General features: G+C 40.7%; 1 protein-coding gene and 1 pseudogene across 2 annotated transcripts; both read left to right on the top strand.

Annotated features, from left to right (window-relative positions):
- The first annotated feature begins 3,486 nt into the window (after positions 1–3,486).
- Positions 3,487–5,469, top strand: LOC143845927 (transcription factor TCP20 pseudogene; annotated as a pseudogene). Its single transcript, XR_013234567.1, has 2 exons — positions 3,487–5,119; positions 5,228–5,469. The product of XR_013234567.1 is annotated as a transcription factor TCP20 pseudogene (transcript).
- Positions 5,470–19,352: 13,883 nt separating this feature from the next.
- Positions 19,353–23,197, top strand: LOC143847294 (ACT domain-containing protein ACR4-like). The gene is made up of 7 exons (XM_077356080.1): positions 19,353–19,585; positions 19,764–19,809; positions 19,903–20,017; positions 20,099–20,166; positions 21,008–21,610; positions 22,282–22,386; positions 22,607–23,197. Exons 1-7 carry the CDS (start codon positions 19,512–19,514, stop codon positions 22,949–22,951), a joined length of 1,356 nt encoding a protein of 451 aa, XP_077212195.1. The 5' UTR covers positions 19,353–19,511; the 3' UTR covers positions 22,952–23,197.
- Positions 23,198–26,152: the final 2,955 nt, after the last annotated feature.

The raw sequence follows: 26,152 nt of genomic DNA, 5'->3' as shown, positions 1-26,152 counted from the left end.
GACAGAGATGGTGAATCAGACTTTGAGAAATATTTTCTGGAGATATGCCCAGACAGTGGGATTTTTGTCTTGCTCAAGCTAAGTTTTCCTTCAACAAAATGACAAATCGATCTACAGAAAAATCTCCTTTCAAGATCATGTATGGGCATGCCCCTAAGCATCGTAATATTACCAAAGTTTTCCAGCGTTTCTATTGACAAAATGGCTGCGAGAATCATGACTATGCATTGTAGGATACTGATGTCAAATACAAGAAAGATGTTTACCAGCATAGGGGATCGGAGTTTTCACAAAATGTGACATGCTCACCTAAGGAAAGAACAATTTCCAGTAGGAAAGTACAAGAAGCTAAAGAACAAGAAGATGCGCCCCCTCTAGATAATCTAGAAGATTAATGACAATGCATGTCTTGTTGATCTTCCTAATGACATGGCAATATCACAAACATTCAATATTTGAGTATTATGAACCAAAGCCAGTGAAGAACTTGAGGGTGAGTTTTCTAGAAGTGGAGGTGATTGATGTAGAACATGTCACCGATGACTACCTGGAGCAATTGGATTAGAAGAAACCAAGTCAAAAGCGCACAAGAAGTGGTGGCGCGTAACCTATCTTCTGAAAGTTATGACTTGGGCTACGGTTATCAGAATGAGTACTACATGGTGGCAATCAACCAAGGTTCACTGGAAGTTCAGAAGAATCGCAAAAAGTTGAAGTTTTGATGATCAAATTTAGTCTGAAGTCAAAATTTACTGTTTTTAGTAAATTTTAATCTTTCACATGGTAAGTGTTTTAAGCGTGCTGGATGTCACAATAGTTTAGAATTCCTTTAGGGCCCGTTTGGATACCTCATATTTTGTATTTGGATTTGGAATTGAGTTTTTAATACAAAATGAACAAATCTTCCAGCTCATGTAGAGGGAGAGAGAGAGAGGGTAGGGGGTACTTCCTAGTGGAGGGGAGAGGTTGAGGAGCAGAGAGGGTGAAGGAAACTGGCAGATCTGTGGATTTTCAATTTCTTATTTCCACAACATATTTGAAAATTTGCTTTTTTTCACTGTCAGTTGCTAATTTGGAAATTGAAGGATTTGATCCAGATCCAAATCACAGTGCAAAAAGGGCTGCAAATGTGAGAAATCCAAATCAAATTCTTCTGGGCATCCAAACGGGCCCTTAATTATTAATTCCTAGTGACTTTTAGGTGGAGCAGAATTTTACTTTTTTTAGAAAGATAAGTTTACAATTTTAAGAAAGCTCTACTTTTGGTAAATATGCAAGTTGAGTTACGTTAGGAGTCTTGGTTAGCTTAAGGGTGTTTGCTACTTATTTAAGTAATGTGATCAAATTGCAATGATAGATTTTGGGGAGATGATATTTCACTCCCCCTGCATTACACGCACGCTCCCTTTTAATATTTCATCTTTTTTAGGGAATTTTGGTTGTCTGCTCTTTGTGGATTCAAAGATCTCTTTTCAAGGTTAAAGAAGGTGATCTTCACCATCTTTTCTACTACGTCTGCCACATCAGGAACAACCTTTACAACCTGATGGTGAGAGCCTTGGGTTCGACCCAAAGGGTCATGAGGCTCTAACCCCAGGGGTTTTAATTATTGAGATTGAACGGGTTGTTATCACCTCCCATTCAAATGGGCAAAGAAAAAGCCTTTGAAAAAGATGAGTTGGAGGCACAAATGATTAAGGCATTAAGCCAAACAGAGATCGAAGCTTATCTATTGTGAAAATATCTCTTCCAAGCCATATAAAGTAAGATCTTTTATTTGTTTGCTTTGAATTCATGAGATCTTCAGTGGTATGTCAACAGCTTTAGAAGGGCCCCTACATGTCTCCATGGTGGGAAACACGTATGACAAGTACTGCAAGCATCTACACACTCATACTCATTCCCATCATTATTAACACTAACAAAAGGGTCTTCTCCACACATAAAAGAAAGAGAAAAAAATAATGAGAGAGAGAGAGAGAGAGAGAGAGAGAGAGAGAAGAGGGAAAGGAAAACCCAACAACAGAAAAGATATGTGTTTCCTTCAGCTTGATTTTTTTTTTAACGGTGAAGAGGCCATAATGATACCAGCTTGAAATTTGAATTTCGATCATCACATCAACTTGCAATGGGCCTAGCAAATCCCCTTGGAGGGTATGAAAACGATAAAGAATGAAAGGCCACTCCCAACCATCACATGATTTTGCACTTACATGACATGCGAAGTGATGGGAATCCTCAGAATGTAACAATTACTGTTGTTAGAATACACACCAAAACTAAACGTATGAACAATCTATAGTGCCAAATAGGTACAGATAGCGCTGAATCCGACCATCCAGTTGGTGGGTCCACATCTCAAAATTGTAAATATTGGAAGTAAGAGTGATCAGTCAACATCCTACTTCTTGACGATTGTGCGTCCAATGGGTCGGTTAAAATGATTTGATCAGTGCAATTTCTTGGGCGATAGTATATACAAGTATATTTGGTGTATTGCTTATATAAAAAAAATCATAACCCAACATTTGAACATAAGAATTACTTTCCAAATTCATTTGAAAATGGGTGTCTTTGTCATGAGAAAGGTATAATACCATGCCATTTTCTTGAGTTTGGTCTTGTTATCCTTAGAAAAATAGGTGTTTATTTTGACAGATACACTTCTATTTAGCTTTCCTCAACATGAGATAAAAACTAACCATGAGATGGGTATCTCTAGATGATCCTCTCCAACTCCAATGATGAGTTTCATAGCATCTTCAGACCATCTTTAAAGTCAGAAATGCAGCTTTGGATCCATGAAAAAAAGACGAAGAAGAAGAAAAGCAAAACTGCAGACCTATGAAAGACCCATGTACTGTCAGAAACTGCTTCAAACAGTTAAATATAGACTCAAGTTGTAACTGCAACAACCCCACCTTACCTCTCACTTCTTATGGTTTTTGGTTCCGTAATTTTCTTTTCTTTTCTGGACACGTGGGTCTGGATTTGTGCAGAATAATGGCCCTATGTGACCATTCATCGATTGACATGTGTACCTTTGTGACGCTGCCACAGTGCCACATGTCACTTGAGTATCTTACAAGAGAGATACAAACAAAAAATTGTTGTTGCAATAATGAGGGAACCCATGGAATGTGGGAAAGATTTTTATAGGTCTGAAGTGGTGAAATTAGCAGTTAAAGTTGTTAAAGTATAAAAGATAAATAACGCCTTTCACTTAAGCTTTTGGAGAAGTTGGTAAGTTAACATGGTATCAATACCAATGGTCTCGAGTTCAAACCTCCCGGATAGCGAAAAGCAAAAATCCACATCCGATGGTCGGCCCAAAGTGGGACCACATGTGCCACGTGGGCCACACGTGCGGGGGAGTGTTAAAGTATAAAAGATAAATAACGTCTTTCTCCAAAAGCTTAAGCTTTTTTGGAGAAGTTTTGGTCCTTTTGGAGAAGTTGGTAAGTTAACAAAAGTTGGTCTCATATCAAAACAGTCCAATTTCACAACAGTCAAAAAGAGGAAGAAAATAAAAGGGAAATGGGGGGAAAGAAAAGGAGGAAAGAAAACTAGAAAGAAGATAGACAGTTACAGACTGTGAATTTGAAATGGGTATGTTGGCTTTCTGCGTCTCTTGAAGAACAAGCTCATTGCTTGCTAAAAACAGTGAAATCGCATGAAAGTTCAGGCTTTTTAAGGTCACCTTATTTTTTTTCATGACATAGGTATCCCACCCCATTTTAGGGAGGGACTAATCCCTATGGATGCGCGCAATCACCCGTAAACCACGCGTGCCGTGTTTCCTACAGGGGGATTCAAACTCTCGTCACTTGGGAGCATACTCACGACTTTAAGCCGGAGAGCCACACCCGTCCGGGTTTTTTAAGGTCACCTTATTCAATTAAAGCTGTTCCTTTCCTCTGTTTTCATGGATCACAATGGGTCAAAGCTGCGTCAAGAGGTGTCCAACTTCAATCAGACTCTGGGTCTCACACACCCAGATATTAGAGAAAACAAAGCAGTAGAGAAAAGGGAATTACAAATTGTAGTGTCAGAGAAAGACGACGGAAAGAAACAATTGGTACCCAAGAGAAGCTCTAACAAAGATAGGCACACAAAGGTGGAAGGCAGAGGGAGGAGAATCAGAATGCCAGCTCTCTGTGCTGCTAGAATTTTCCAACTAACAAGAGAACTAGGCCACAAATCAGATGGAGAAACCATACAGTGGCTGTTGCAACAGGCCGAGCCATCGATCATCGCTGCAACTGGGACTGGAACAATTCCGGCCTCGGCACTAGCTGTTGCTGGATGCGTTTCGGAGCAGGGGACGTCTGTTTTGGCTGGTCTGCATCCAAAGATAGATGAATTGGGACCGGGGTTCGCGTCGAGTAGTAGGACTAATTGGACCATGTTAGGTGGGAATTTTGGTAGATCTCCAATGGGTACAGCTTTATGGCCCTCTATAAGTGGTTTTGGTTCTGGGTTCCTTCATTCGTTGGAGCCAACGTTGAATTTGGGCAGGGAAAGCTCAAATTTCTTGCCTAGAGTGGGCTTTCATGGGTTTGAATTGCAAGGTTCCAATCTGGGTTCAATGAGTTTTAGCTCGATTTTGGGGGGACATAACCAGCAGCTTCCTGGCTTGGAGCTTGGGCTTTCTCAAGATGGTCATATTGGGGTGTTGAATCCTCAGTACTTTAACCAGTTTTATCAGAATATGGAGCAAGGGAGAGGGTCTAGTCCCACACATCCGCAAGTACAGATTCCCCCTCCTGCTAAGGATGATTCTCAAGGGTCGAGACATTAGAGAAATGAGCAGAAGAGTTCTATAAGAGAATTTGAGGAGAAACAGAAGGATATAATACACTGAAAAGATGCAGTTTTTCCAGATGTTTTTTTTCCTCATTGTGCAATTCCATATGTGGGTGTGGGTGTGGGTGTGGGTGTGGGTGTGTGTGTGTGTGTGTGTGTGTGTGTGTGAGAGAGAGAGAGAGAGAGAGAGAGAGAGAGAGAGAGAGAGAGAGATGGAAATTCGGTCTTTAATGGAATTGGGTTTTTAAGACTGGATTTGGGTATTGGGTTGCCCCTTCTTTCTGTTCACTGCTTTACCAGTCTCCAACGACAGGTAATTTTGCCTTTTATTTTTTTTATCACTTCTATTTCATTCGATACCAGTAGTTTACACAATTTCCTTCTTTGAGAGTAATGGTTGTGTCTGGTCTGCAATATGCAGGTGGCACTATTTTTTTTTCGAAATGGATGCAGGTGGCAGTATTGAAAGTTGAATAGCTTGCAATTGGACTTGTTTTTATTTCAAGTTTCACCAATAACAGTGTGAACCGTCTTTGATTACAGATATGCGTGTCTTGCTTAATTACAGATAACTTCCATTTGTGTTCGGATTCTTTTGTACTCGTATGCTTTTAGCCTGAAACAGATTTATCTCATAAACCTGATAGAATCATATTTGTGGTACTCTATTTGAATCCAACATAGTCAACTGTTTGAATTATATCTTGTCCATCTCTTACTTCTTCGAAACTAATCAAGTGAAACCTCTTCTTGAATTTGTTAATCTAAGGTTATTTATCATCTACTTCCATACCTGAATTTAAAATTTTGACATCCTTGCCTGTTACTAGATTCAAATTTGAACTTTCAAATATTCAAAATTTTAAAATTCTTACTAGTTTTCAGATATGGATGAGCCTGCCACTCGATCCTTGATCTCTTCAAACCAGTGCACAAATCTCCATGGATGGAAGTGGCTCCCCTTCAAGCATCTGTTTACATCAATAGATTGACTTGTAATAACCAAAAGACCAAAATGACTAACAATCTTGCTCCCTCTACTTCCGCTCTTGAACAAAGAAACAAGAGAAGAAATAGAGCTAGATCTGTGTCGTCTTTATAAGAATTGCATCTATGAATGGAACACGATGGATGGATCTATTGAAGATATAAGGATCACAACTGAACTTCATGACAAGAATAAAAAACATGGGGATAAATCAAGGGAAATCAGAATATAGACCATTACCAAACGGAGGAATAAGATGACTACCATGTCTCTCTCTCTCTCTCTCTCTCTCTCTCTCTCTCTCTCTCTCTCTCTCTCTCTCTCTCTACCACTCTTTTCCATACGGAGGGATAATACGTAGAGGTCCTCCCAGTTGTATCAAGTCTAAGATGAACACCTTCTTTTCAGAAGCAATTTGCATGATCAGCACCTTATCTGATTTGCTGCTTTTTCATAATTAGGTTTCCATTCACAATCTATGCCGATAACTTTACATCCTTCAATATGGCTTGTAGCACTAAGCAACGCTTCGACTTTGTCCACCCATATAATATTTTCTAAAAACAATTCAGTAAGATGCAAATAACGACTGGGGGGAAGGCTTGCTTTTAGAAGATATTATATGGGTGGACAATGAGTGCAGACGAACCATATTCCTTAGACAATGCGTGGACAATGCAAATAACGACTCAGCCAAAAATATGAGACTTCCTCTAGCTAAGTGCAGACTGTCAAGGAAAGGCTGAATTGGTTCTAGACGATATTATAAGTGCAGACTTCCTCTAGCTATGAGACTTCCTCTAGCTACATGCCATATTGAAGGATGTAAAGCTGTCAGCATAGATTGTTAATGGAAACCTAATTGTGAAAAAGGCAACAAACCAAATAAGGTGTTGATCATGCAAATTGCTTTTGAAAAGGTGTTCATCTTAGACTTGATACAGCCTTTGCAGATGAACCAAATTCCTTAGATGGCTGCCTTAAAACGCATTTTATGTTCTCCTAGAATTTTGAAGCTTGGCTATCACTTCCAATGTGATCTCCATCAATTGTCGCATTTTTATGGAGATCTCGAGTGTTCCAAATGCTATGAAATGTTACTTGACATTCAAAAATATTTCAAAGAACATAGAGGTGGTCTACGAAATAATGGGAGCCGGTTTGGACAAGACAAGATGGAAGGAGGACATCTACGTATTCTATTCCTTAGATTGAGGCCTTAAATCTATTCAAGAGCTGCATATTCTATTTGAATGTCAAGTAGAATACGTAATGAAATAATAGTTTCACCATTTGTATGAGGAGATAAATCTTCAAGAAAAGAAAATCAATTATTGATCGTGCTAAGATGGAAAAATAAGATAGTAAAGGGGTTTAATCCTTCCCTGTCGAAACAATCGTTTTGGTGGCAGAATTGGCGGAACCTCTTCCTTTCACTTGGTGATTCCTTTGTGCTAGAGAAGGATAGATGTTGGTGGATCTGTCGGGGATGTTCGAAGACGTGGAAGCATTTTAATGTTGCTGCCCCGACGTGATAATAACAAAAATGGAGAAAATAGAGAAAATGGAGAAAAACGTAAGAGAGCACGAGGGAAGAAAGTTTGTTGTGGCATTTTTTCGTGTCTATGGAGGACCCTTGTATGGGTTTTAATAGTTCCACTATAATGAAATAATAACTTAATGAAAATTAACAACTTAATGAAATAATAGTTTCAATATTTGTATGAGGAGATACATCTTCAAGAGAAGGAAAATCAATTATTGATCGTGCTAAGATGGAAAAATATGATAGTAAAGGGGTTCAGTCCTTCCTTGTCAAACCAGTCGTTTTAGCAGCGGAATCTACGGAACCTCTTCCTTGCGCTTGCCGATTGTTTGTGCTAGAGAAGGGTAGATGTTGGTGGATATGTAGAGAAAGTTCGAAGACGTAAAAAGTTGTAATGTTGCTGGCAGGCGTGATAAGAACAAAATGGAGAAAATAGAGAAAAATGTAAGAGAGCTTGTAGTGGCTTTCCTTGCCTTGTGTTTTTTCGTATCTATGGAGAACCTTTGCATGAGTTTTTATAGGAGATGAGAGGGGCAAAAGAATCGATCAAAGGGGATTTAGGATATATTGAAATTGAATTTGGGTGTGTTTTTGGAAGAAAACTGAATGTAAAACGAGCAAGAAACGAATTTGCTTGGGATTTTGTGCAATAATTGAATGTTTGGGGTGATGGCCTTATGATTTGAATTTATTGGTCCATTTGGGGAAGATTTTAGGGGAAAGAATCGAAATTGGGAGATTTTTTTTGGAGAAAAACAAAAATGGAATGAGAGTGGCAGCCCTTTATAAATTTGAATATGTTTGGGGGTGTTTACATACTAAAATGGAGCATGACAGAGACTGTAAATAGGCTAAGAAATGAAGGCATTCTTACAACATTTTGAAATGGGCAGAAAGGACAAAATAATTTTAAAAAATATTTAAAGTATACTATCGTCATGTTAGAAGAAGCGACAAACTCAACTGTGGATTCTCTAGCTCCAGCCAGCGTTGTCAAGGAGAGGCTAGACTTGTTTGCTTTCCTCCCCTTCTAAATGTGTCTGTCACTTCTTTATTTTTGGCTTTCTGATTTCCAGCTTTTTCCTTCTTTGTATTGACCATCTCGATCGTTGGGGCATTTTCTCATTCTATTAGTATATTTTCACTATTCAAAAAAGAAAATTATTCATGTATTGATTCCATTATGCTTAATGATGAAACTATCGTTCCTCCCTCAAGTGATTCCTGTCTTTTCATCTTCCTCTGTAGATTCCAGATTATTGCTTTCAGGGGTATTTGCACCTTTCTCAGGCTAGATATAATAAAAGAAGAGTCTGGAGAAGTAAAAAGAATATGAGACTTCCTCTAAGAGCAGATTGCTCAGATAGCTAACAAGCGAATGGTCTTAGTCGCACTCCAGTGTCTCAAAATACCCCTAGTCAAAGCAAATCCTAGTCAACTTGGCATGACGTGGTGGAGTACTCAATTGACGCTACTGAGTACCGGGTTGACTCAGAGGAGTTTTAACTGACTTTATAGCTAGGGCAAAATGTGGATTCAAACCAGAACTTGCCCAAGGTAAAAGGAGTCATTTGGGAGATTCCATTATGACTTGGAGAGTTTTAAAACTATGGCTGCGCTTTAGCCCATGACTATGACACGCTTGGATCTCTCCTACATTGTGGACCAAATCCTCTAATTCAAGCACATACAATGTACGACCCACTGGCAAGTGATTGTAGCAGCCAAAACCCACCCCCAATAAAACTGGCCAATCTTCCACCGATGCATACACAGAACAATCTAGGATCTTTCGCACATAAGATGGAGAAAATATAATGACAAACAACGACAGCCACAGAGGGAGCAAAAGAAATGGATCACAAGCAACCACATGAAGAAGAGAATATATATGGTTCACCAGAATGGGCTACATCCACGTATGAGGAATAAAAAAAAACCTTTTGGAAAACCCTCCAACACTATCTTTAGGTTGCAAAGAATAAAGCTAACAGAGAAGAAGAAGATTCAAAGGAGTAGTCAAGAAGAAGGAGAACCCTTAGCTTTTTCTTCACCAAAAGTCTCCAAGAGCCCAAGAGAAAACCCCACTCAATTGTCCTAAATTTTCTTCCCTCGAGCCTCTCACGTTTTCCTCTTCTTTTTAAACCCTTTTTATGTCCTCACCAAAACCGTTCAGTGAGAGAAAAGAAACAGCCCACTTAATTGCCAAGTGGGACCTACTAGGGACCATCTTTCTTTTCATTTAATAAACTGGTAGGCGTCACCGGACTCACCGCATAAACCCCAGCTTACCTATAAAAAAAAGTTGAGACTCACTAAAAAAAGAACATAAGAACCCTGATAATGCATCACCGGTTCAACAATGATCAAATACATTATGCGGTTTCTACACTTTGCCTTACTCTGACCTTGCATGCTTCTCTTATCATGTCCATTTGAGCCTTCCTAGCCATTAATTGAGTGGGTCACCCAATGATAATTGTTTCTTAATTAACACTGCATTTTCTTAAGCCCCAATCTGAATGTTGATGCTCCAAAAATTTTTTTTATCGACTTGCTCTCTAATGTCAAAGCTTAACTGGTTTAATTCCATAACCACATCAGTGCAACCTACTTGGGGGCTTAACAGCGTATTTCATGCTCGGAGAAAACATGTAGAAGTAGCCATCACTTCGTTCAGTTGTGGAATATACGTGGCTCTCTCCAAGTCCAATTTGTTGCTAATAACTAGGGGTGTCAACGGATCCATTTCGGGTCGGATCCACCTATGTCACAGTCACGATCCATTCAAATTCCTTATCAGTCGGGTCGGAGACGGATTGTTCTTCGGATCCTACTTTCCACGTCATGATTACGATCCATTTTAATTCGGACTGTCCATCGGAGTGTCGTATTATGTCCTACTAAGCTAAGTAAACAATTTTTTTTTAGAAAGAGATAGAATGGCAGTCCACTATTAATGTGTCTCTATGCATTTTCTTCAACTAAATTAAAAATTAATCTATGTTAAATCTATGTGTATAATAATGCTTGTAAACAATAAAACTAATCAAAATTACATACACAAATATAATGTATAACTATTATCAAAGAATATGATGCATAAATAACAAAACCCCTCTCTCTTTTCCTTCGTGAAAGTATGAAATGAAACAACTGAAATGAGTGAAATCGTATTCCCATCCGATTCATCAAGTGATAAGAGAGTATTTGACCAAAATACCCTTCATAGAACGATTAGCATTAACAAAATTTAGAGGGTATTTTTGTAAACCATTTCGGATCGTGACTATCCAATGGGCATCTGTGGCGTGCCCATACACAATCCAAAAATTTTCGAATCCCAGATTTGATTATCCGGAATATGCCCATGGATCCTATTCATATGTTTGGATCCCGTTCATTAACGTTCGGATTCGAACGATCCATCGGACCATCTGGATCCATTGACACCCCAGCTAATAACGTTGACCAACTTGCTAACGGGTTGATGAAGTGGCTCTTTGTCAAGGCAGACTATAGGGAGTGCATAATCCTTGGCGGGGGGATCATCGCCCTTTATTTTTTTCGTTTAACGGCAAACTCAACCTTTAGAAGTTCCACTCACTTTCTCCATTTAGAGGTGAGTTGATGGCCAACTGTTTTTTGGGAAATATACACTTAGACCCCCTGTGGTTTCTGACACATTCAACTTAACTCCTAATGCTTAAAAAGTTACAAGTAGACCCGCTGGGGTTTCAATTTGTGTAAGGACCGTAAGGTAGACCCCCTCAGTTGACAGTTCGTCCACAGATTGAATGGTTAGGATGATCCGATGGAGCTGATTTTTTTAGCACGCCCTATCTTTGTCAGGGCCCATCAAATGAACGCTTTGGATCATCCAAACAATGTGGGCCCACTGTGTTTTTGGTAGTGTTTGGATGATCCAAAACGTTCATTTGATGGGCTCTGACATAGATAGGGTGAGCCCAAAAAACCAGCTCCATAGGATCATCCTAAACCTTCAATCTGTTGACGAACCATCAACTGAGGGGGTCTACCTTACACAAATAGAAGCCACAGGGAGTCTACTTGTAACATTTTAAACATTAGGGGTTAAGTTGAATGAGTAAGAAACAACAGGGGGTCTAAGTGTATTTTTCCCTTGTTTTTTTTTGTCAAAGTTGGCTCATGGCCCGGTAAATGGGAAGCCACATATGTGATGACCAGAAAGCAACATTATATGATTATATTATCGGATTTGCCAGGGACCATCGCAGAAGGCATTTCGCAGATGGTCTGTTGCATGAGAGAGCAGCCACAAGCTCACTTTCAACAGTTTTTTCCGCCCATGTTATGTTCCGTAACGTAATAGGCCCCACTGGATGCATGAGTTTGAGGGAAGTTGGTGGGTTCCATCCTGTCAAAATATGGTATAAAATCGTGGGCACTGGCCTATGCATGCATTTAGGCGGAGATAGCAAGCTTACTCATGCAACGTAAAATGGTGGGCCCATCATATGCATATGCATGGGTATAAAATGATGGGCCAGGCCCTACCCATGCTATGCACGAGGGGTAAAAAAAAAATTCACTTCAGACCAGGGCGCTACCCTATGCATGCATTTAGGTGGAGATAGTAAGCCTTTGCTTCAATATATACTTTGTAAATTAGCACACACCATTTCAGATCTTCCAGTGTTATTAGCAGAAGCCACCAAAAATCATTTTAATTACACATTGAGCTTATCTCTAAGGAGGCCACAAATACCAGTTGGGCCCAGATTACTGAACCTGGAACTGTCGAAAACTTCTGGCTCTTCTCTCAGAGGTCGTTATAATACAATAAAACCTACAAACCACCCAGTGTTAACACAGGAAATCGAGGCACGAGATAAAGATAAACCAGGACTCGAGAGCCATCTCACCTGGTAAACTGACGAAAATATGGCCTCATCAGCCGCAGCAGGAGGTTCGTTGAGAACCTGAAGCTTGTCATTGCTGAGGAGAACTTTGCTGAGGAGCTCCTTAGCCACCCGGCTCTCACCGAGGCCGGTGTCATTTTTCTGGACGGCCCAATTGGGCCGAAAAACATTGTCTCCGGTCCTCGCCGGGGAAGGACGGGCTCCAGCAGATGTCCCCCCGACTTCGAGGACCCCGCGCCCCGGCCATAGGCGCCCACCAACCTCACTGTAGTCTTAGCTTTGGGAGGAGGCGGCGGCGTGTCTGGGGTTTGGGCCGGACTCGCCATCTCTACGACCTTTCTTTTCTGGCCCTGCTGGGCCTTCCCGAATGCCCCCTGCCTCATTCTGTCTACCAGGGACTGCTACTGCATCTCTGAAAGTCAACATAGACAAACAAAACCAGTCAGAAGCAAGAAAAAGAGGAAAATGTGTTTTAAAACAAAACTAGCCACATATGTGCCGGGGTCGCAGTACTAAGGCCAAGTCCAACCAGAACCTCTTCCCCATGGAAATCCGAACAATGAATGGGTCCCTCACGGTCCAACTCCTCCCGGAGTAGGGCAAACGTCATCACGTCATCACATCCTCACCCTCAAGAAACGGCTTGCGACTCATTGCGACTGTATCCGGGGCGTCCCATTTCAGAGGAACCGGCCAGGGCTCATTGGACTCCTTGTCCTCGACGTAGAAGAACCTATTCCTCCATAAGTGTATCGAAGAGGGAATGCCAGTGATCATTTTCACCTCCGGGCGCTGGCTAATGTAAACCCAACCCACGCCCTTGTGCCTCTTCAATTGCGCACACGCGCGGAACAACGGCACACACAAGTTCCTCTGAAGCCGGCCCTGGACAAGGTATACGAACCCCGTCAGCATCCTCCACGAGTTTGGCGCAACCTGAGCCGGTGCCAGCCCGTAGTGTCGAAGCACCGCGGCGAAGAATGGGTGCAGAGGGAACCTGATCCCGGCCCTCAACGACTCATCGTATATACAAACATCAGAACTTTCATTACATGCCCTATCTCCCTCCGTCGCCTCCCTCAGCCCAAACCTGGAGGGGAGACAGTACCTATCCCTAATATCCACCATCATAGACTCATCAAGGTAGTTCTCCTCGTAAAGAGCCTGTACGTTGTATTTAGGATCGGCGTCCATCCGGGCCCTCGCTACGACCTCAACGGCCCGGCCAGGGAGAAACGTTGTGGACGCCTCGGTAGCGTCACTACCAACACTCCCCTCTGCTCGGAGATAGCTATCCGTTGGGAGCGGAGTGGTGTTCAGATCCAAAATCACTTCTTCCCCAACCACCTCGTCATCACTACCTACGATATCCACACTAACATCAGGACTTGCCATTTGTGGGGCTGGTGTCCAGATCGGCCTATCCTGGGTCCTAATCGACGACCTAGACCCTGAGCTATTAGAAGACGACTCCCCTGAACCGGACTCAGAACTAGAGCTACTACTTGACATGAAAGCAGGAAAAGAAACGAATGAAAGGCGCGCTCAAGAAGATTACCGGACAGAACTGAAATCTCCTGGTTTCAAACTGAAAGCTCCCAAATCCTCAGCCGTTCACAACCACGAACTACGCAATCCGAACTCGCAGAGCAAAAAGCAGAAGGAGAGTAAAAAGTGAAAAGTAAGAAATGAAGGGTGAAAACCCTCCTTTTATAAGCCTTGGCGATGTGGGCCTACATTTAATGAAGGGCACGCGCGTCGAGGGCGCCTGTACGGTGAAACGTGTCTTTCATTAATGACGGGCACAAACTTCGAGGCAAGGGCGTAAGTGAAAATACGCGCGTATCTCCAAAAGACTAAGGGCATCCGTGAAAGTGCTCGTGTGAAGGATAGCTCTCAAAAGCGATTGAGTCCGGCACAAAAAATCAGTCTGGCCCAAGCCGGACTGGATATGACGCGTCTCGCTAAACGACAAAAATCAGTCCGGCCCAAGCCGGACTGGATATGACCCGTCTCGCTAAATGACAAAAATCAGTCCAGCCCAAGCCGGACTGACAAATTTCCGGACTGATTCGCAGGCCGGACTGACAAATTTCCGAACTGATTTCCAGGCCGGACTGACAAATTCCCGGACTGATTCACAACCCGGACAGACTCCCACCGATCAGAGATGTAACTCACCACTCTTCCCCAAGTCACCATAATGACTTGGAGAACTGGGGGGCAACTGATGGGGTGTAAAAACAGCAGCCTATTAGCTGTCGACACGTAGCCCGAGGATGGCCCACCGCAGACCCCACGTCAGCAGGGGTAGTTTGGTAATTGCAGCAGAGTATGTGAGCTCGAACCTATAGATGGCCGACACCTGTCCTGGAGTAATAACTCCCCAACTACCCCAGTTTCCTCTCTATAAAGGGGCTTCCAAAGCTCATAAAAAGGGTAATAACTTCTCACCCACCACTTTTAACCTCGCTCTGCACTCCTGCTCATACTGACTTGAGTGTCGAAGGGCCTGTCCGGAGTAACACTCCGGGTTGGTGACCAACCTCGTTTGCTCTTTACGCAGGGCTCAGCTACTCAGCTCCCTCACCTCGGTTTCTCGGATCCTCCAGCTCGGCTCTTACGTCACTGTCATATCTGTTACCGATTTTAGGCCTAACACATACTAAAAGAAATTAGAGAAAGGGAGCTTCCAAAAGCCAAAATTCCCCACCACCAAACACCCCAAACCACCAAAAGGGTTAGACCCCAGCTCAGTAAGCATAGAACTCACCTCATAACATGGCCCCATGCCCACAAATGGGCACAAAACCCTAACCCAAGAAACCAAGTGTGGGGCCTACTTCCTCCTTCCCATATCCCTCCAAAACTCTCCCTGTTTGACCAATGCAAGAGCCAAACTGACCCACCACCCCATCCATAAATGTACTAATATATCCACACTAGAGACAGACGAGAACAATAGAAAATGAGCACCGGTAGGAAAACAGGATTCCGTTTTGGAGAAAACAAGGGGCATCAACCATTGGTTCCATGTTCACTAAAAGACAAGGGGAATACAAACCCCCTTAATGCAATAAATACGCATGGAAAATAATCAAATCAACGGTCATGTCATGCCCATTTTTATTTCCAAAACGGAATCCCGTTTATCATTCATTTGATTCTTGAATTTCTAGGTCTTTTTGGGTTTCGGGTTGTGGGACATTTCTTAGAATACAGTAACTGAAGATTTTTTTTTCCTTCTTCGAGAGAGGAAGCAACGAGAACGAGAAAGTTAGTCGTTAATGATATTTTGATCTTTTGCTTATTATAAGTCAATGTATTAATTCCATTATGCTTAATGAAAAAATTATCTTTCTTCCCTCGATTGATTCCTCCCTTCAACTTCCTCTGTAGATTCCATATTATTGTTTTGAGGGGTATTTGCACATGAGGAATGCTAGATTCACAGGGGCCCTTGCAGAAAACGGGAGTAAAGACAGTTACGATACTAATTTTCTGTGCCATCTTAAATGGGAATTGACCAATGGGGTCACTCTTCTTTACCCCCTTTTTCTATAAGGGCGCCTGTTAGTCTAGCATTCCCCTTTACACATATCTCATGCTAGATATAATAAAAGAAGATTAGAAGAGTATAGGAAATCACAAAATATGAGAATTTATCTAAGTATAAAGACTACTCTCAGATAGCCAACAAGGGAATGGCCATAGTTGCACTCAGTGTGTCAAAACGCGGATGGAGGTCAAAATGTGGCCAAAGCAAATTCTAGTCGATCGATTCGACATGACGTGGTCCAGTAATGAGTTGACTCGACTGAGTACAAGGTTGAGTCAAAGTAGTTTTGACTTACTTTGTAGGGCAGAATGTGGGCTCAAACCAAACATGACCAAGGTAAAAAAGAGTCAACTCAGAAGAGTCCATGATGACTGGTGGGAGATTTGAACCTATATTGGCATTTTAGTCCATCTGTCACACTCCGGATCTCTCCTATATCTTACACCAAATCCTGTAGTTCATGTGCATGCACAGTATGGCCCACTTGCAAGTGATCAAATGCATTATGTGGTTCCTACACTTTCCCTTGGTATCACCTTCCAAGCTTCTCTTATTACGTCCATTTGAGCCTTCTTAGACATTAACTGAGCGAGTCAACGGTTGATCATTGTTACAATTGGTGTTGCATCTTCTTAGGTCCCAATCTCATACTTCATGTTCCTCCGCCCATGCTACCTACTTGGTGACTAACTCCATATTTCATGGTCGGAGAAAACATATAGAAGTAGCTATCACTTTGTTCAGGTGTGTAATTCAGGTTCTCTCCAAGTTCAATTTGTGACTAATGTTGACCAACTTGTGATCGGATTGAGGAAGGAGCACTTTGTTAACCATTATTTTCTTTCTTCGTAACTATTTTCCGAGGTAAGTCTAGACAAATCAAATCATATTCCGCTACTTACCGAGCCGCTCCGAGCAACCAAAGGAAGCATGAGGGTTGCTAGCAAAACGGGATCCCATGCTGAGAAAAAAAATAGACTACCATGTCCCCCTAGCGTGACGTGCACAAACAATAAAAGAGAGCACATGTCCCCATAAATGCAAAAAAGGGTTGAAAATGGCCTAATCAATGTCATTTTCACCTTTCATTAATTTTCAACACGGGATCCCATTTTATAAGTGTCATTTTACCCAATGTCCTTTTAGAAGTTAACATCACTTTCTCCATTTACCTGGGGTTCTTAATGAAGTCAAGATTGGGCCCGGCAATTGAGCCCTCAGTTGCATGATGGCCCCAGTATAGGGCAAGCCATGTCACCCCTGATGAGTAGAAAGCAACATCATATGATTATATTATATACGGAATGCTAGACTCGAGCATACCCTTGTAAAAATCAGGGGAAAGGCACCCTCATTGGCTGCACGTCAACAACCTGATTTTGCAAGGGTGCCCCTGAATTTAGCATTCCTCATAATATATAGTAGTATACTAGTATTCTGGTTACATTAGCATTCTTGGCCCAGGCTATGCATAGGTGTAAAATAATGGGCCCCACCTCATCAAAACATAAGTTAAAATGGCGGGTCCCTCCTGATGGTGACGTTTGAGTGGAGTTGGTGGGACCCATCCTATCAAAACACGGTGTAAAATGGTGGGCGCACCCTATGGATTTTGGTGAAGTTGGTGGGACCCATCTTATCAAAACATAGTGTAAAGCTGTGGGCTATGCATGGATTTGGGTAGAGATGGTGGGCCCTCTCACATCAACACATGAGGTGTAAAATGGTGGGTCCTAACGATGCCATGCATGTGTGTAAAAATAATGGGCCTTACATTATCAAAACATGTGTTGTAAAATGATGGGCCCTACTCATGCTATGCATGAGGTGTAAAAAATTCCAGTGGAAAAACTTTCTAGAGAATAAAAAACGAATTTCCTATTTCCTATTTTTCTAGGGAAAATTCAACCTAATTTTCTTTTCGTGATGTTTTATTTTTTTTTTCGGAATATTTTTTCCATCCATCCAAATACCTCCTTCAAAATGGATTGCTGTTTTAGTATAAAGCACTTCCAAACATATAGCGAGTCAGAAAGCACTTGAAATGGATCTGACTGGCTTCTTACATCCTTTAACCCTACACCAAGTTTGGTCTCACGAATATTTTTTCTTTCTTTCCCTTCATGGACATGCACGGAAAACCGTGGCTCCACATCATCCCTCTCTCTCTCTCTCTACACAAGTGTGGCCTCACGAATATTTTTTCTTTCTTTCCTTTTATGCTAATGGGGCTCCACATCATATCTCTCTCTCTCTCCACCCACATGAAATGTAGATTTTATATGATATGCGGCCTTGAAGTCTTAAGTTTTATTTTTAAAAAGTCACGTGGAGCCCTCTTCATAGGATGATCTAAACCGTTCATTTGTTGAGCCACAACGTAAATAGTCTTGTCTGTACCCCATAAATCATCTCCATTGGATGATTCAAACTATACATTTGTTCGGTCACAACCATAGTTAGCAAAACGTGATACGTCAAAAAACTGGGATGGGAAAAATTCGAGATTAATATTGTATTGGCAAAAAAAAAAACGAATAAAGACACAAAAAAACATGTTTAGTTTTGTCATGAACAAAATATAACAAGGGTAAAATTAGAAAGTCAATAAAAGAAAATTATTTTAAACGTTTTCCTTAAAAATGGAGTTTTTTTTCGTAAAAAAGTTTTAAACGAAGTACAAAACAGCGAATCTACAAAAATACAAAACGCGTTTTTTCTGTTTAAAACAACACTTCTTATTCTCGCCTAAAGAATAGGGCGGAAACGGAGTGATGAGAAACTTTAGAAACGGTTATTTATCGGAATCCTATTTTCTCGTCGAAAAAGTACCATAAATTTTATAAACAAGATTTTTGAGATTTTTTTGGCTTTCGTCATTTTCCACCCCTACAAAAGGGGTAAATGCGGTTCTTTAATGGTTGCCAAACACACCCTAAGTTTCGCTAACTATGGTCACAGCACAAATAGGTTGTACCCCATAAATCATCTCCATGGGATGCTGTGTATGCATGAATTCCATATAAAATCTCACATTTGTGTTGATTCTATACATTGAACAAAGATGAGGTATGAATGGATTACCATTTATAGCTTAATGGTGATTCCATTCATCCAAACAAAAGGTTAGAAGAAAAAGAGAGATTCCATCACTAGTCATAAAACATTCTAGATTTGGGAAGATATTAAAATTAGAGAAAGGGGGCTTCCAAAAGCCAAAATGCCCCCACCACCATAAAACCCTAACCACTAGAAGGGCTAGACCCCACTTCAATAAGCACAGACCCCACCTCATAACATGGCCCCACACCCACAAATGGGCACAAAACCCTAACCCTAGAAACCAAGTGTGGGGCCCACCAGCAATCACCCCAAACCACCAAAGGGGCTAGACCCCAGCTCAATAAATATAGAACCCACCTCATAACATGGCCCCACGACCACAAACAGGCACAAAACCCTAACCCTAGAAACTAAGTGTGGGGCCCATACCATGTCCCTCCAAAACTCTCTCCCTCTTTCCTCCAACTCAAAACTGACCCACCACCCCATACATTCACCATTATCTCTACACTAGAGACAGACGGAGAACAATAGATAATTAAAACAGAGAAAACATCAAAACAAGAGAGACGGGGCAAGTCTGTTTTGTCTTCCTCTCTATTACCTGATTTTATACTTTCTTCGTCTTTTTCTTCTTTTTTCCACATGGATTGCTGGTCTACTTCTCAAGATGTCTCTGATGAATACGAAAAGTTGGTCATGAGAATGAACCCACCAAGGTAATTGGTTGTACCTTCTTTTCCTTGAATTGGGTTGTGATTTTATGGTCTGGGTTTTCTGGGTTCTTGTTGATTTGGATTGGGTGATGGCATTTTGATGGGAATTCTTGAATTTGAACCTTTTTTGTGACATGGGTTTTATTTATCTGTTCTCTTTTGGGTTTGATGGACTCTGCAGGGTTACTGTAGATAATACTTCCAGTAGGAAAGCCACTCTGGTGAAGGTACCTTATGATTCATTTGGTTCTTGAATTTCTGGGTCTTTTTGGGTTTTGGGTTTAATTGAGAAAAAAAAATTAAATTTTTTTTTTTTACAGGTTGATAGTGCTAACAAGCATGGAAGCTTGCTAGAAGTTGTGCAGGTTTTGACTGATTTGAACCTTACTATTAGCAGGGCATACATTTCTTCAGATGGGGAATGGTTTATGGATGGTAGGCTTTTGGTTTCTCAGAGTCTCTTTCTCATATAAGAACCGCTTTTCTTGATTCTTTGTTTGCTTCTTGTTCTTGCAGTATTTCATGTTATAGACCAAGATGGCAATAAGCTATCAGATAGCAAAGTTATTGACCGAATTCAACAGGTACAATTGTGTAATAATGCCTTGTTTTTACTTGCTGAGATCATCAGAAATTAAGAGGTTCTTATGAGAGACCAACAAAAAAAAAAAAAAAAAACAGAAATTCTAATACAATAATACTTTAGAATATAGGTTTTATAGTCCTCCTATAAAAATCTCACGCAACAGTCGTTTGAGTGATTCTTAATGTTAGTACAGGGATAGCGACAATTCTTTGCTCTTAAGATTCTAAAATGGTTTATATTATACTACTGATCTCTGTTTCTGATAGTTAGATGGCCTGTGTCTTCTTAATGTGAAGAGAACGATGATTTGGTTTGGCTTACCCACTCCAAAGAAATTTAGATCACTTTACCCTGTCTCTACTTGAGGTTTATAGCCCCATAGAAATTACGAATTAGATGAGTTTTGAACTTATTTTCCTGATTTTTGGTGTAACCATTATGTTTTTTTTTTCTTTTCTCTATGATTTTATTTTCTGTAACATTCTGGAGTTGGGGCTGAGTTGATTTCACATTATTTTGGTTTGCGATGAAATCTTTGTAGCAACATAAACAGCCGCTGATGATTCTTTAAGCACCATTTAGTTGAGGGTTGTTTTTCTAATTCAATTTCTTGTTGGTAATTTTGTTATTTATTAGAAGAATTTTTTCCACCCAGTGTGATTCTGCATAATTAGTACTTGTTCTGTCTGGTTGAAGTTTTAAAGAAATTTACATGTATTTTAGCCAGAAACAGTGTAAGATTTGGTTGGGGTGTTTTTGGGTGAGTGCTACTTTTTGTTTGAATACTCACCAAATAACTATGTGCTAAGTTGGTGAATTAATGTTACACATTATTGCAGTCATTGGCTACTAGACCATTTGGTGTCCGATCTTTGAGAAGATCCGTGGGTGTCCAGGCAGCCATTGAACATTCATCGATAGAACTGATCGGAAGAGACCGACCCGGCTTGCTTTCTGAGGTGCTCGCTGTTCTTGCAGACCTCAAATGCAATGTCGTAGCATCAGAGGTTTGGACCCATAATTCACGAATGGCATCGGTAGTTTACATTACCGATGAGACCACTGGATTACCAATCGATGACCCTGAACGGCTTTCTAAGATCAAACAACTCCTTCGCTATGTTCTGAAAGGGGATCGAGATAAACGCGGTGCTAAGACAGCGGTCTCTAAGGTTGTGACTCATACAGAAAGGAGACTTCATCAAATGATGTATGCTGACCGCGATTATGATAGAAATCATTTGGATGGGCAAGAGGCCGCAAGTGATAGGAGCAAACCTCTTGTGACTGTTGAAAATTGCATCGACAAAGGATACTCCGTGGTGAATGTACTGTGTAAGGATAGACCTAAACTGCTCTTTGATACTGTCTGCACTTTAACAGATATGCAGTATGTTGTCTTCCACGCAACTATCATTGCCGAAGGACCGGAAGCTTATCAGGTTTTCTTTGCTACCCTATAAATAAGCTTGCATTTTTACTACTGGTGACCACTTTGAGCAAATTGTTGAATTTTAAAGCTAAATTATAAATGCTAATGGAGAGTTCATAAGAACTGAATTCAGGTTAGAATAACCAGCATATTCTTTTGTCTCAGTTATTCGTATATGGAAACATGATGAACTGTGTTAAATGGATTCCTCTACAAGGGCAAAGAATCTGGTTCGGATACGTCTCGGATTTCTATACTTTACGATTCTTTGAGACACTTCTAGTCTCTTTTATGTGTTTTCAACACTACTACCACAACTTTACAATTGTCACATCTCTTGAGTTTTATTCATCGTAATAGTAAGTTTATCAAATTGAAATAAAATATTATATCTACTTTGCCTATTAAAATTTTCATTATATTACTTGCTATAATCATATTATAATGTAAAAGAATTAAAATCTGGGAATTGACGAAAATATTTTTGCAAATCCACGAATCGTTCTTTTTGAGGTTTACCGAATCTGAGCGGGATACCCATGTCGGATTTCGACACTCGTATCCAGCATAGATGATGGACAAGGCAAAATATGTTCGACTGTTATAATTCAAATGCTAATCTCATTCATGAATTAGTGCATTACTGTCTTTGTTAATTTTGGCTTTATTTATGCAATGTAGGAGTACTTCATTAGACATATTGACAGTTGCCCTGTTAGTTCGGAAGCAGAGAGGCAGCGAATAATTCATTGCTTGGAGGCTGCTATCGAAAGGAGAACTTCGGAGGTATAAATGGTTAGCTGAATAGTTTATGCTGGCTTTTCTTATCAAAAATGGCTGATACTAACTGTTGGGGTTGCATGCTAATGCAAAGATCCCACATAGGAATAGTGAAAGGATGTCGAAGGGCTTATAAGGACTTGGGCACCCTCCCTTTAACGGCTAGCTTTTAGGGGTGAGTTCTACTTGGGTCCCAACACTAACTTTTGTGTCTTGCATAATTCAGGGATTAAGGCTCGAACTCTGCAGCGAAGATCGAGTTGGGCTCCTTTCTGATGTAACACGCATATTTAGAGAAAATGGTCTCTCTGTCACTCGGGCTGAAGTTACTACAAGGGGATCACAGGCCGTGAACGTGTTCTATGTCACAGATGCAGCGGGAAATCCAGTCAGTAGCCAAACGATTGAGGCGGTTCGGAGTGAAATTGGCCAGACAATACTGCATGTGAAAGATGATTCATATTCAAAATCCCTCCCACAGGAAAGTGGGAAGTTCTCTCTAGGTAATATTTTCAGGTCCAGATCAGAGAAGTTCCTCTACAACTTGGGTTTGATAAGATCTTGCCCTTGAGGACAGTGTTACATTACATGGATGTTTTTAATTTCTGTAAATATTACTATAACCAGGCCTGATTAAGCATGCCTTTAGTTATACATATCAGACTCACTGTTCAACCTCCTGTTGATCTTGGGTTGTTAGGCCTTAAATTTCGTCTGATTGCCTTGTAAATTCATAATTAAATTTCACTGAATTGCCTCTTGTATCAGAAACTACTGGAAGCCGTATATAGAATGTACATGATTCTGTTTGCTTGTCTGTATTATGTTCCATGGGAATGCTTAGTCATGGTTTTACCCATTTTTTACCCCCTCATGTATCAATTAGACTAGAGGTAAAATGTGAAACATACATACAGAGCGCAGTAAATTACAAAAAGCAAATAGAGACCCCCCTTGCCTTTACAAGAAATCCATCTAATAACATTAAGCGGGTCTCCTTCAATAACACAAAATGACCTCCTATGAATGGTTTACTGGTCAGTTCTCTATAATGGAGAGCCAAAAACTCGTTAATTTGAAGATTTTTAACCTGGAATTTATCTAGGGACCCAGGAAAGCACTTCTAACTTTAATTGAAAGGGTAAACATACAAGAGGGGGACGACCCGCCTAACCACAAAACCCATAGCTGTATTGGAATTACTTACATTGAATACTTGGAAGACCCAAGACATCACATCTTAAAGCACTCCTAACTTTATTAGGAAGATCCATAGAGTGTTTAAATGTATTATTAGATCTCATATCACAGGTATAGTTGGTCAAAAGTTCAGCAACTTGATTGTCCTCACTATACTGAGGAGCTCGTTAATTTGAATTTCTTGCATTATTAGATCTTGAATTTTGATGATCCTTGTTTTGTTTTCAACAAAAAAATTCTAGTCCAACCATGGTGGGCCTCAGGGCGGCCCTCATGAACGGAATGTTATGTTGTCGGTGAAGTTTGCGCTTCACACAAGCACATGCCATGCATGGACAAATATTATGAGATGTTGGAATCTCGGGGCACAAGAACAAGTCCAAGTCAGTTTGAGATGTGACAGGTCGCCCATGAATAATGAGCCACATAATGGGCATGAACCACCCTTGGTTCAAGATATTTTGGTTGTGGGTATTTACCTCCTAGAGTAGTAGCTAGTGTAACTTGTAAGTATTGGATTTTCTAGAACTTACCTAGGAGACTAGTGTTATGTATAGTTTGGTTGTCAACCTCTGAGAATAGTGGTAGGGGGTTTGATTACCAAAATATATATATATTTTTGGGTAGGGGCTTTGATTACACATAACGGAGTCGGATTGGGTTTTAACTTATTAGAATAAAAAGCTGAGTTAAGCCTGAGTTTTCATGATTTAACTTGACTAAGTTTGTTTGGTAGGTAAGCTGGGATTGAACCTCCGACCTCAAGGTTGAAGAGCAGAGCCTTAACCAGTTGAGATAGAGGGTGAACCCCTAAAGGGCCAATTCTTAAAATATAAAATGAACAGCGCCTAAGTATTACTCGATTAAGTCAACTTGGCTGGTTTTCGATACATTACAATCTGATTCAATGAGAGAAATGGTATTCAAGAACTCCAAATTTTTTTATAGTCTCACCCTTTGTAATTTTAAACTTCTCTCATTGCCTGTCGGCAATCAATGAGCTATAACAGCCAAAAGAAGTTTATTAGAGAAAGAGGGGTGAATATATCAGAACAATAGCTCCATAATAATCTTTACACCAAAACTTAGTGTATAACCTGCATATTGTAAAAAAGCCCATCCCAACCCACAATGGATGCACATGCCTCTCACTCAAAAGAACTCTTTTGTTATACTTTTGGCCTTAACTTTTGTCCCATTGATTCCGTGAGCATGTGCAACCATTTGAGACGGATGGTTGAGATGGTGTATACACTTAATTTCAGTGTAAATTTATAATTATATATAATCTCAGAGAATCTCTTCCCCACTTGTCCTCCAAGTGGGTAGCTTCTTTTCTGTAGAATAAATATCTTGACAACGAAAAATGACATCCTTGTCCTTAACTAGCAACCAATTTTACAAAATACTCAAGGTTATTTCTGTCAATCTATTTCTTTTTCCTTTTTTCTTTTTGGAATGATACAACGAGCTCTCTTCCACATGATGAGAGTATCATCTTATTCCTTCTCGTGTGGGCATACATTTAGTACCTGAGATTACATGCAAATCACTCCGAACAATTCTAACCATTGGCTAATTGAAATTGAATGTGGACCCCCTCATGCCAATGTCCTGCCTCAACTCGTCGTGCATAGTTGGGAAAGGATGCTTGCATGGTCTCGGTCGGTGCAAACACATGTCAAATCTTGTTGAATAATGGGTTAGAAATGGAATAAACTAGCTTTGTGCCTACTTTGAAAATTAGAGAAATATTGTTAGGGAAGAACACCATCCTAGGTAGGGCTGCAACTCGAGCCGGGTTTTACCCGACCTCAAAATAGCCTGGTTGGGTTCAGGTTTCATGGGTTTCGGGTGGAGCCGGGTTCAGCATTCAAAAGCCCGCATGAATCTCGGGTCGAGCCGGGTTTGAAGGAGCCCGACCCGACCCGGCCCGAGTTACATAAGTTATAGATGTACATTTTTTTCTATTGTTAGTTAAAAGTTAAAAGTGAAAACCCACGCACCCACTGTTATTGTATGTGAGTGTAATTTCTGCTTCTATGAGTTGAGTTGATTCAAGTGTTTGATTCAGCATTGTTTGATTGTAATTACAACATTGTTTGATTACAGCATTGTTTGATTCAAGTGTAATGTGAGTGTAATTACATCATTGTTTGATTCAAGTGTAATTGAGTGTAATTTCTGCTTCTATGAGTTGAGTTGCCTTGCCAAATAAGAATTTTCCTTAAAAAAATTGCGTCAACGTGAAAAAACCCGACCCGACCCGAGATTTATCATGGGTAGGCCGGGTTTGGGAATCGTGGGTTTTCCGGAAAAAAAACCCGACCCGACCCGACCCGAGATATTTCTCGGGTAGGGTTGGGTTCTCCAAAACCCGACCCGCCCGACCCGAGTTGCAGCCCTAATCCTAGGGCCATCTAACATGTCTTGGAAGAATTTAAGAATGTTATGCCTAAAAAGTTACCTAGAATATTACCACAGAGAGAGAGAGGCTGTTGTCAGATGCAACAGACGATCTGTGAAATGCCTTCTGCTATGGACGCTAGCAAATCTCCCTAGAAGGAGACAC

Source organism: Tasmannia lanceolata, unplaced genomic scaffold, assembly GCF_043159265.1.
Source record: "Tasmannia lanceolata isolate RefF3 unplaced genomic scaffold, GAP_Taslan_0.1 ptg000015l, whole genome shotgun sequence".
NCBI classification, from domain to species: domain Eukaryota; kingdom Viridiplantae; phylum Streptophyta; class Magnoliopsida; order Canellales; family Winteraceae; genus Tasmannia; species Tasmannia lanceolata.
Note: the sequence above shows the minus strand (reverse complement) of the source record. Positions and strands in the feature narration are given on the sequence as shown.

Excerpts from the sequence above, each read along its gene's own strand:
- LOC143847294 (XM_077356080.1), top strand. The coding sequence starts at position 19,512 with ATGGATTGCTGGTCTACTTCTCAAGATGTCTCTGATGAATACGAAAAG. Across the intron at positions 20,167-21,007 it reads TTATTGACCGAATTCAACAG|TCATTGGCTACTAGACCATT; the intron begins GTACAATTGTGT and ends ACATTATTGCAG. Across the intron at positions 21,611-22,281 it reads AAGGACCGGAAGCTTATCAG|GAGTACTTCATTAGACATAT; the intron begins GTTTTCTTTGCT and ends TATGCAATGTAG.